Raw genomic sequence first — 12935 nt, forward strand, 5'->3', positions numbered from 1 at the left:
GCACGGTTGCATTCGGTACTGTGTTTGGTATTTGTACAAATAGAAGATTTGTTAGCCTGTGTGTGAGGAGTGAATTACAGTACCTGCTTTGTTGCAAGAGGCCTAGGTACAATGCAATGCAGTTGGGTTATATGTGTATGGTAGCAGCTGCAGAATAATTGCAGTCACTGTTAGCAAATGTTTTTCTAATTTCAGAAGATGTTACAGGAAAAATAAGGGAGGAAAGAATCAGGTGGTTGCTAAGTACCGCTGGGATAGCATTGGTAATCACCATCCCTGCTCAGCACCGATTAACATTAATATTTTATTCCGCAAATAAAGTCACAAAATGAGTCCAAGACCATGAAATGTACTGTACTGGTGTTAAGACCCTAGTAATGCAGCAGTATAGGCAACATCTCTGTGTATGGTATTAATTAATTGCTTGTTCTTGTATAGTGCTGCTAGATTTATGTAGCACTTCACAGAGAGATTTTGCAGAAACCGTCCTGGAGAGCTTACAATCTGTTTTTTTTTTTTGGTGCCTGAAGCACAGGGAGATAAAGTGACTTGCCCAATGTCACAAGGAGCCAACACCGGGAATTAAACCAGGTTCCCCTATTTGAAACTCAGTGCCAGAGTCAGTGTCTTTACTCACTGAGCCACTCCTTCAGCCTGTGGAATCATAGTATTGTATAGCAGATGTGTATAGTATATAACCTTGTGGTTATGGCACAGAGAGACTGTGATCCAAGACCAATACTACAGTAGCTCCATGTGACCTTGCATACGTCCCATTGTCTGTTTCTTAGATGTTAAAAATAGATTGTAAGCTCTTGAAAACAGGAGGTGTATGTATTCTTCACAGTGAACAATATAAAGTACAATGGTAGCTGTCTCTCTCCCTCTCTCTCTGCCTCTCCCTCCCTACTTCTCTTTCTCTCTCTCTCCGTCTTTTTCACTCTCACTCACACTCTCTCTCTCTGTCTCTCTTCATCTCTATTTCTCCATCTCTCTCACTCTATCTCTCTCTCACACTCTCTGCCTCTCTCTCTCTCTCTCTCTCTCTCTCTCTCTCTCTCTCTCTCTCTCTCTCTCTCTCTCTCTCTCTCTCTCTCTCTCTCTCTCTCTCTCTCTCTCTCTCTGATAACTGATGCTCTGAATCTGGAACAGAGCAGCAGTGTTTAATTAGTTTAGTGTATGACATTGGCACATCCCTGGGTACCTAGCTAAAATGATGGATTTGTGGGTATTGTGTTCAAATGTACAACTGTTGATTTACATGTAATGCTTTCTACCAACGTCATTCCCAGCTAATACCTATAATTATTTGTTTATTTATTTTAAAAAAATGTTTTACCAGGAAGTAATACATTGAGAGTTACCTCTTGTTTTCAAGTATGTCCCGGGCACAGAGTTATGACAATAATACATGGTTATATTAATTGAACAGGATTACACATTATATTTAAAACAGTTACAGATCATATATGTTATTGGAGTATATAACAGTTACAGATTAAAATGTGAGACAGCTTTAATTTTGAAAGAACTTAGACTGGTGGCGGCTGTGAGAGTCTCCGGTAGGTTGTTCCAGTCTTGGGGTGCACGGTAAGAGAAGGAGGAGCTGCTGGATTGTTTGTTGAACCTTGGGACCGTGAAACGTCTTTTGGAGTCAGATCTCAGGTGATAAGTGCTGCGTGTGATAGGGGTGAGGAGCTAGTTCAGATTAGGCCTACTACTGTACATCATTACATTTATAGGCGAAACACAATATTTCTCACATTGCATCACGGATCACTGTATTCCTAGTTAATATTCTTTATTTGGTTTAAGACACTGCCCCACTGTATTGATAGCTAATGCTATCAGTCAGGAATTAGTCTCCAGACTGCCAAACTAAAACAGCATTGGATTTATAACACAAAACAAAATCAATAAAATCAACTTGATTTTTTTTTATTTGATAAACATTGTGCTCTAGTTTTGTAGATGAAAGACTTTGACACAGTATATAGTGCCCAATACCTGTATGTTCCAGGTCTGGCTGAGGCTCTGGCTTTGGTGCATGCTTTAACTCTGCTTGTTGTAAAAGCTCTGGCTTGAACACGCTGAAACAGGACATTGTATGAGAAGGAGTGGCTCAGTGAGTAAAGACACTGACTGGCACTGAGTAACGACACTGACTGGCACTGAGTTTGAAGCAGGGGAGCCTGGTTCAATTCCTGGTGTTGGCTCCTTGTGACCTGGGGCAAGTCACTTTATCTCCCTGTCTCAGACACCAAAAAAAAAAAAACATAGATTGTAAGCTTCACGGGGCAGGGACCTGTCTCTGTAAAGCACTACGTAAAACTAGCAGGGCTATACAAAAACATGTTATTATTATTATTTGTAGTACTTGCGGGGCAGAGAAATCCATCATGTGTATTTTATTTGTAAGGAGATTTTTCTCTTGACCCCTGATTAATATGGTAGAAATAAATTCTCAACAGGTCAATGCTCATATACTGTAGCTCTTTCATGTGTCCAGTTACTGATGGTCAGAATGAATTGAGCGCTTCTGACTGTGCTGCTTGTTCCCCTCCCAGGGTTTCATGGACATTGAACTGCAGAAGTTCAGGGAGGCTGGAGCCAATGTGACGGGATTTCAGTTGGTGAACTACACAGATACCATGGTATCCCGCGTCATGCAGCAGTGGAAAAACTACGACGGGCGGGAACAACCACGTGTCGACTGGAAGAAACCAAAGGCAAGAGTTTGACACTTGAACTAAGCTAACCGTTCCCCAAGTGAATGTAGCAAATCAGTCCAATATGTTGCTTTAGAGTTAGTGAAAATTAATCGGATAGCGGTCTTAAAAAAAAATCCAGCCCTCTGAATCTTTTTTTATTTAGAGGAGGGGTGCGCAAATTGTAGGGCACAAGATTTTTTTGGGGGGGAACGCGGCGGTTACAGAGGCCCCACACTCTTCCCCAAGGCATTTAAATTCATTGCCAGGGGGCAGTGCAAGGCCTCTGTAACTCACTTACCTTGATTCAGCCGGCTTCGGCCAATGCTTCACCATGGCAACACAGCATTAAATGACGCCACTGTGTCATGTGTCATGAGAGGGGGGGAGCGAGCAGTGGGGGAGAGCACGCAGGGGGGGGGGGGCAGGGCAAAAAGTTTGCGCACCCCTGACTTAGAGCATGGATGATCCTAAACATATTAGTACAGCTGTGCAGTAATCTAATCAGATACCAGAACCCTACCATGTCAGTCACTAGTACCCTTCAAATACCAGGAGGAACACTCATACAGAGAGAAAGGACTCTTCTGTTAGTAATTACTGTGGGTTAGAGATCTTAACGGGTGAGATCTATACTAACAGAAGGAGTTGCTCAGTGAGTAAAGACACTGACTGGCACTGAGTAAGCAGGGGAACCTGGTTCAATTCCCGGTGTCGGCTCCCTGTGACCTTGGGCAAGTCACTTTATCTCCCTGTGCCTCAAGCACCAAAAAATAGATTGTAAGCTCCACAGGGCAGGGACCTCTGCCTGCAAAATGTCTCTGTAATGTGCTATGTAAAACTAGCAGCGTTATACAAAAACATGCTATTATTATTACAGCTCAACCCCGTTATAACGCGATGCCAGCGTGGCCCCCAATTGTCATATTTATGAATACTTTACAACACAATTATTGGTGTCTTAAATACTTTATTGTACAATGCATATAATTGTACATTATTTCTAACGCGATCCGCTTATAACGCGATGTGATTCTTTGGACCCCAAGCTCAGCGTTATAAGGGGGTTGAGCTGTATTATTATTATACTACAGTGACAGCATTATCTTTTTCAATGGGAAATAAATTCTCCGCCCCAAATAAGCAGTGCTACCTTAAGTCATATTACTTCTTGATTTAGCCTCCACCATGGAGCGTCTGGAGATTCAGTGGCTACGGCCTGTCATTACACTCAACGCGTATCTATGCACATTTTCACAGCGCTATGAAACGACAAGTAATTTTACTGCAATGGAATCCGTTCCTAGCTGAACGTGCGGCACAGCTCCACTGAAAGCCCCTACCAACATGCAGAGCGTGGAAGCAAATAAGAAACCTAAGACAATAAATAGAAAGAAAATGTTTTGCATTTATTTTGGGAACAGCAGCTTCACGTAAACAATAGGACGCAAGAGGCCGTTTATAACCATTACAAGCCACAGAATGGCTAGAAAGTTGGATGCACCTGCAGGCTTGTTATTGATTATACTTTCTATCCCTGTGCTACTAATGGCATTTTCTGTGTTTGCCGTTTTCTATTTTCTTGGATTTTGGACTGCATTACAGCTCATATTTACTAAGTAAGTTTGCCAGGTGTTCAGTATTGAACCGGACTGTCATGTATCTGGACACACTGTCCTGTAAAAAATGAGAGGTAATACGGAACATGTATGTGTCAGGTGTTACCTCTCTAAACATAGTGACCTGACTGGCTTGAGCGAGGTGCGGGATTTCCCTGAGCAGGGAGAGAGTAGGGCTGTTGCTAGTGGGCTGGGCAGCTCCCTCCATCCTGATTGGCTGCTTCTGGGTAATGCAGCCAATCAGAAGGAGGTGTTAGGAGCTTTGGGGTGGAGCCAAGTAGAAGAGGAAACAGAATGGAGAGGGGAGGTGCGTGCGTGCCTTGAGCGCTTCACACCTTTCCAGGTGTGTCTAGTATTTTTGGAACAGCCACCTGGCAACCCTATTACCAAGACTTTTTCTGCCATAGGACACCTTTTGGTGCTGGAACACAGCTTAAAGCCCACTGACATGGCCTGTAACGTGCCGTGCCCGAAAGGTGTCTTATAGCAAAAGACTGTTTAGTACATTTATATGGCATTATAACTTTAGGAAGATTAAAAAGTACACCGTTTTCAGAAGTGTAATGTCAGCCACTAGAGGGTGAATTATAGCTGATGAGAGAAACCAAGCACCCCAGAATATCTAGTGTACAAAAGGGTGTATTACACTATATCTACAGTCACAGGATCTTCATCCGAAACCGCCATTCTGCATTTATTTATATGTTTGTCAATGTCAAGTTAACTGACTTTATGTTGCTACCCAATATCTGCCATACCGACAACAGCTCCCTTTTATTTTAAGTGTCATAAAGAAGCAGTCCAAGCAGGCAATTTTGTTTTGCAAATGTTTACTTTCTTTTTAAAATAGGATTGAAGCAGGGGGTCTCCGGAGCTGGACCCCATTCATTTCAGCTCCAGGAACCCCCTGCTTCCGGAGGTACAGACCTCCATAGGGGGTGCCGGAAGTTGCTCCGTTCGGCTAGCAGGGTTCATGTAATGGCGGAGTTTCAAAGCTCCCGCGCCCTGCGGCCCAATAGGAAGCTGTGACATCATCAGGTTCGCCTTCCTATTGTAGTATGTAAATGCGTGGTGCTAAAGACCGATAACAGAAAATATAACTGAGTGAATAAAGAACACTTGTAGAAAGATCCCCAGGATAAATAGTTGATTGAAGACAACAGGTATTGGGTGTAGACTCCTGGATAGTGAACTCACCACATAGTGAGAAATTGGCACCCATTAACACCAGGAGTCATAAGCATATAACTCACCCTAAATAATACCAAAATCTCATTAAGAATCATAGCCAGGAAAACATGTAGCAAGCAAGTGACTCACTTATGAAGCGGCAACGTCCATGCAATCCAGCAGTGGGGGTCCTTAGGTGTGCCTCCGTCCAGTAGGTACGACAAGAGAAAAAGGGAGAATGGTGGAGCACTACAACAAATGTCCATAGAAAAATAAACAAACAGGAGAGTGCGTTTCCCTTAAAAAATAATTATTTAATGGTCTTGAGGACAAGAAAAGGGCATAAAAAGCCCCACCAACGTTTCACGCTTCTCAGAGAGCTTAGTCATTTACATTTTGCAGATTTACCTCCACTCGCTTCAGAGATCTGCAGGGTGTCCCCGGAGATTAAATTAATGGGGTTCAGCTTTAAACCTACAGCATGCTTTAAACCTACAGCATGTTTTAAAACAATTATTCAAAATGTGCATGAATTGCTCCTTTAATTTACAACTTTGTCATTGCTTGTAATGATAATTCAATGTGACTTACAGAATACGGGTGTGAGATGAGGGACTGTATTACAAATATAGACGACTAAACAAAAGCTTACTGTAGGTCCAGTTATAAATTAAGACTCTTTGGGACCTGTTTATCCAGCAGGCACTATTAACACCATGCAGAGTGTAGGTAATGAATTATTCTGTCCTTTAGCATCTGCATCAACTCAGAGATGCTTTATCAGGATCCATGCAGGTTTCTAAGGCACAGTAGGTTTCCAGCAGGCCAGGTTTCCATACCTGTTGGTTTAATTGACACATACAAAGTGGAAAAAGATGAAGGCACAACACGCTGAAATTGATATGTGTCATGTAACTGCTACAGTAACTCCTATTATTCTGTATAAATATTTTCCAGTACAGTTCTTATCTCTTTTTGCCCCTTTATGACATTGAGAGATCATCATACTATTTAATTTTTTGTTTGGGTGCTATCTTAACCCTTTGAGTGCTGATGGGCTTTGTACTCCTGAGTGCTGAAGGAGTTTGTGGGGTTTTGGGGCGCTATCAATGTTCAAACCACAATAACAATAATATTATTAATATAAAACTAGACCAATCCTCAAAGTGCTTTTTGCTGCTGGATCCTTGAAATTATAATACTATTCTTGGTTTAATTTTTTTCCCCTTCCGTATTTCCGAATCTTCAGTCCAAAAGCTAAAATAATCATTTAAAAAATTGAATAAAGTCAAGTAAATATGAACATGTATAAATCCTTCATTCAATGTCACACTTACGCAATCTATGCGTCGTTGAGTTCCCCGCCCCTATTTCCGAGTGTTGTTTGTCAGGGCGTGCTTCAGCGGCGTAGAAGCATTGGAAACAGTGACAAATACATCCAGTGGCAAAAAAAAATTAAAAATATGCATTCCTGAAATCAGCGTGGAATACAAATGTAATGATATTTGATTATTGCATATATTTTGTACACCGTGCCTTAAGCCTTAAACTGGCTTTTATTGCCGTGTCATTCACTTATCTCTGAAGTTATACAACTTTGGAGGACCTTAACAAAGACTCTGCCCCCACCCCCTGTCCATGTGATGTGTTTCCTGAAAGTGAGAGTTTACTCTTTTGTTACATTTGACCAAGTTGAGGCAATCAAGCAGTTTTAAAAAAATCTCTTTTTTTTTTGTTTTAATATACGCAGCCTTTGATTACCTTTATTGAAAACGATTGACCTAAGCTGCCTATCGATTTGTTCTCCCGTGATCGATCAGCAAAGATCCTGCTTAGCAGGGTTCACTAAATGGCTGCTTTTCAGTTTCAAATCAATCCTTCAGTCAGTGTAGCTCAGCAGCTACAATGTATTCTTATATTGGTACGGTAACATTATCTATTGTTACAGTTTGCAACTCAAACTGCTGGGAATGTTGACAACAAATTATCCCAAACAGGAAAGTGCTGCAAAGACCTTGCAGTTCTTGGGAGGTGGGCTAAAGCCTCCTATAGAAATCAAAGGATGCTCAGTATATTAAACTAATTAAAAATGGCATTAAGAGTTACATTAAAAAATATATATAGTAAGTATTATCTAATACTACAGAATGGTTTATTTAAAAAAGCACATGTAAGATATTGCATGAATTGCTCCTTTAATGTCTTGTAGAGAACCAATGCTTCAAAACATCAGTCTACTGCACATGAAGTTATTTTTATCTAGCTAACATCTATCCATTATGTGTGGTGAATTGTGCTAATTATTGTGTCGCTCATTTCTATTCTATGGGGGAATCTGCATCATGATTACGCAGTTTACAATGATTTTCTTCCACTGAAATTTGCACTGGTGCCCACTTTGTGAACATTGTGATTTGGGCTTCTTATGTCTGTCTCTGGTCTCTGAAGCCCAGAGGTTAATGTCACATCTGTTCTGACTGATTTTGTTGTCACAAAGAGGAAAGATACAGTAGCTGCAGTAATTACAGATGCAAACTTGAATGCATGCTATTACTTCTTACTTGCACTAAGAATCTCCTCTCCTATCTGATCCGCTAACCACCCCAAGATCACGAAGGGCTGTTATATAGTGTGTGCGGCCACGCGCGCGTGCCTGTGCGAAGGCGCGTGCACGTGACGCACACGTTTTGTGAGTATACTGTGCGCGACTGTATGTGTGTGTATATGTGTTTGTGTGTATATGTGTGTGTACAGTATATATGTATGTGTGTTTTCAAATAAATAAATCCTGTAATAATTTTTTTTAATAACGTTGTACATACATACACACACACACACATATACACACATATACTTACATTTTCAGCGGCGGTAGCAGCGCAAATTCTTTCTTTTTTTCATCTTCCCCCCTGTCGGCCAGTTCCACTCTCCTTGCCGTGCACGCGCGCAGCACCATTATAGAAAGGCTGACTAACGTCAGCCAACTATAAATGCCGCGCGCACGCACGGCGCAGCAAGAGCAGGCACTATAGAACGGGCCGAACTCCCATTAGCAGAGAAACGTTGAAGCAATGCATTTTCATACACGTGCAACACGCACAGACGGAATAGGAAAGGAAGCTGTGTGACATCATAATGCCCACTTGTATCTATACAATCTATGTTCATCATGGGGCTACAGAGTACTTAAGAGGGCATCTATATAATCCATAAGCTTGATCTAAAACACCCCAATGGGGCATAGGTATCAATGCATATGTGGAGCAGTTCTGAGACAAAAAAACTTCACAGGATGTAGCAAAGAAACAAATCCTATTGTTTTCAATGGGACTTTTTTCTTTGACACATAGAGTACAGTTATTTTGCTCCAGAATTGCTCCCCATTTTGTCTTTATATATATATATATATATACCCCATTGTGTTTAAAGTATGACAGGTATAAATGTCATGTGTGTTTTGTCTCTAACTATACCCCTGTAACTCTGAATGGCACAACAACAGATGCTGCAGATCATGGAATACTTTGCATACTGATTTTATTATAGGTATCTACACTTGCAATGCAGGTGTAATTAAGGGGCTAATGCTGCAGTGAATTTGGTCATAATCCGTTCTACAGCAGTCACACTGGGGGGCCATTTTCAAAAGTCCCAGAACATATTGTCATATATTTATTTGAACCTAGTAGAGTGCACCTTCATGTCATTCCTTATGAAGACATTTGATGCGCACCTGCATGTTTGGCTTGCAGCAGAGGCTTGACTACTAGCAGATGTCCACAGGAACCATAAGCACACCCTCAATGTAATGCCCGTCTCTTCCCTGCAGTACACCTCAGCCCTGACCTACGATGGAGTGCGAGTGATGGCCGAGGCCTTCCAGAACTTGAGGAAGCAGCGGATAGACATCTCCCGTCGTGGGAATGCCGGGGATTGCTTGGCCAACCCTGCTGTTCCATGGGGGCAAGGCATTGACATTCAGAGGGCTCTGCAACAGGTGAGCTTTTACTTGCTATCCAAGAAACACTAGGGGCTCTGTAGCTTGGAAGAAGTTAACACTACTGCTGATGAAGGGGTTTTCAACATGTGGCATTGTTATGCTTTCCAGGCCTCCCCAATGGTTCAGTAGCTTTGGGGATAGAACATGTACATGAGGAGCAGAGGAGGCGAGAAGTCACCTGCCCACTAACTCACAACAAAGTGACCTAGTGGGAAAGCCATGGTCTGTAGAGTAGTAGAAACCATGCACAATCCTAATGACCTTTGGCAACATACTTGTGGAGTCTTCTATTGTTCTACCAGCTGCAAAGACGAAGCAAAATCAGTAGACAAAATCTGCACCAGATTTATCGAAGTCACAACATCCCACTACTTTCAGTGCTCAATCTTTTGCAATAATTCTGCCTGTAGTTTTGCATTAATGCAAAACAGCCCCGATAATCTCCCAGTAACACAGGAATTAAAATGAGATTGTAAAGTCTTTGGGAAAGGCTACTCTTTGTTTGGGTATTACATATATGTATTTAAGTATATATTATATCTATGTATTTAAGTATATATTTACATATATGTATTTAAGTATTACATATAAATATATTGTATATTTAATAGAATCCATTCAGTTCTGGGGGCACCATATTGCTGGACGGTACAACACAACATCTTTTATATGGGGAATGGGATGAGCACATTTTCTATGGCCATTGTTTCTCTCTGGGTATCACTTGATGTTAAACCACATGGGATTAAGTCACTCCCATTGTCACTTTGGAAAGGTTCGACTGGATGGGCTATCTGGAAATGTCCAATTTAATGAGAAAGGCCGTCGGACAAACTATACATTGCACGTACTGGAGCTGAAACACGAAGGCATCCGCCAGGTAAGACTGTAAGACATAACATATTATATGCATTATATATTATATATAATTATATATCAAAATAGAACTGAAAGTTAGGAGATCTGCTGCAGAGAACCTGGCTTGTCCATCCAACAACAATAATTAAAAAACTAAGAGAATAATTCAATATACAGGCAGTCCTCGTTTTACAACGCTTCGCTTTACAACGAATGGCTTATCCAACGCTGTGCAATGTATACCTATATTCATTTTTACAATGCCAAAATGGCTTATCCAACGCTCTTACGACGCTTTGCAACGTTGTGTATGTGTATATATATACACATTCATATAAACAACGTTGCAAAGCGTCGTAAGAGCTTATATATAATATTATACTATATAATATAATTATTTATTATGTTATATTATATATATAATACAGTATATACACTATATAATTTATGTGTGTGCTGCATATCTTATTGCCTGCATAAAATATTTGGTGTACTGCTGCGGCCGAGTTTATTCGAGCATTTGCCCGTTCTCGGCCCTCCGATCGGGGCTTTCTTCCTCCCGCTGCCGGGTCCGCCGGGTCCCCCGGAACCCCCTGCCGCCGTCCCCCACATTGCGGGACACCAGGGCTCCCTCGGGGAGCCCTGGACGCGCGTGCAGGGGGCGCAGGCACCCGATGACGCGTGACCGCGCATCGGTGACGCGCGGCACGCCGAGGGGATGCCACTAGCAAGCCGGGAAATCTCCCGGCTTGCGGAACTGGCCGCAGTGCGATTAAACGTGTCGCCAGTGTATTTTAGTGTTAAAAATGCCTTCAGGAACGGAACCTTTCATTTAAACAGTGTTCCTATGGGAAAACGTGTTTCGCTTTACACCGTTTCGCTTTACAACGCCATTTTGAGTAACGCATTGTGTCGGATAATCGAGGACTGCCTGTACTGCAAAGCGGGCAATCACGCTATCAGTTTTGGCTGCTTTGTGGTTTATTGAATAAACCCCAAAATATGATTAAAATAATGAAGAGACACCTTTTGAGTTGTCTCTTATATCTTCAAGAGTATTTGTGTCTTCTGGATGGCAAGCGATTATTGAAACTGTGTTACGGTTTGCGAAGACAAGTACAGCTCAACCCCTTTATAACGCGATCCGTTACAACGCGAATCCGCTTATAACGCCATGCAAGCGTGGCTCCAAATTTTCGTATTTATGAATACTGTACTTAACTACATGATTAGTGGTATCTTAAATACTTTATTGTACAATGCATACAATTGTACATTATGTCTAACGCGATCCGCTTATAGCGCGATGTGATTCTTTGGACCCCAAGCACAGCGTTATAAGGGGGTTGAACTGTAGTCAGTAAAAGGTTGCTGTGTAGTTGCAGGGTTAAGGAACTCTCCAAATCAACAAATGCATTTTCATTTTTACATCCACATTTTTGATCTGCAACTGGTTCTTGGTTATGCTCCCTGCTCTCTTATATTTTTTTTACTGACCAGCTTTTGCCCTTACCACCATCTCAACCAATTCATCATCTGAAAGTCCCTTCTTCACATGATCCAGACTCAGACTGTTCCGAATATGGGATGCTAATGCAAAGTGATGGGAAGCTGCTGACACAATAAGGGCTTCATGTTCTATTAGGTTAATGTGTTCCCATGCATGTGCTGTCAGCATGAGTGCAGACGTGTTATCGCTGAATCTGTGATAAGAATTGTCCAACGAACATGTTCTGTATCACTTGTAATTATATTATTCCAGTTATTCCTGTTATCTCCCTGCAGCACCCCATTCAATTAAAAAGAGAACCTTGTCTGACCTACAGCACATCCTGCTATCCCAGCCGTGACCGCCTCCCATACACAGCTTGGTCATTAACACAACCCTTGTTTTCAGTTACCCCTTCTGGTAACCCTCTACCCCTAAATACACCTCTCTAAGGCTGAACTGAGTCCAGCTCGGGTGCACTCACTACACTTTTAACACTGACCCTTATACAGGCATACCCCGCATTAACGTACGCAATGGGACCGGAGCATGTATGTAAAGTGAAAATGTACTTAAAGTGAAGCACTACCTTTTTCCCACTTATTGATGCATGTAGTGTACTGCAATCATCATATACGTGCATAACTGATGTAAATAACGCATATGTAACAGACTCTATAGTCTCCCCGCTTGCGCACAGCTTCGGTGCAGGTAGGGAGCCGGTATTACTGTGCTGGATGTGCTGCAAGGCGCATGCGTGAGCTGCTGTTTCCCTATTGGGCGATATGTACTTACTCGCGAGTGTACTTAAAGTGTGTGTCCTTAAACCTGGGTATGCCTGTACATACCTGCTATTGCATCTCAGATAATAATACTTAATGCTTTTCTTGTAGTACTAGTACTTGTAGTACTAACCTACCCAGCTCTGTTACTATACCATAGTCTCTGCAGCATCCCTTACTACTCCATTAGCGGCCCCTCACATAAGCATAATCTTTAAACCAGTCTATTCATTCTTTACGTCCTATTTAATTGCACAGTAGAGTGAATCTGGGTCATATCTCTGGGTCATAACTTTATCAGTACACTTC

General features: G+C 41.8%; 1 protein-coding gene across 8 annotated transcripts in view; it reads left to right on the forward strand.

Moving 5' to 3' along the window:
* GRIA1 (glutamate ionotropic receptor AMPA type subunit 1) overlaps window positions 1–12935 on the forward strand; it is a 181387-nt gene that overhangs the window by 134455 nt on the left and 33997 nt on the right. For all 8 annotated transcript variants that reach the window (XR_012801871.1, XM_075602143.1, XM_075602144.1 and 5 more), the window contains 3 exons: window positions 2568–2729; window positions 9327–9494; window positions 10273–10377. Coding sequence is in view for 7 of the 8 variants with exons in the window: in XM_075602143.1 (XP_075458258.1) it covers window positions 2568–2729; window positions 9327–9494; window positions 10273–10377 (435 nt within the window). In the remaining variant the exon portion in view is untranslated. The remainder of the gene's footprint in view (window positions 1–2567; window positions 2730–9326; window positions 9495–10272; window positions 10378–12935) is intronic.

Source organism: Ascaphus truei, chromosome 5 (assembly GCF_040206685.1).
Source record: "Ascaphus truei isolate aAscTru1 chromosome 5, aAscTru1.hap1, whole genome shotgun sequence".
Classification (NCBI taxonomy): Eukaryota; Metazoa; Chordata; class Amphibia; order Anura; family Ascaphidae; genus Ascaphus; species Ascaphus truei.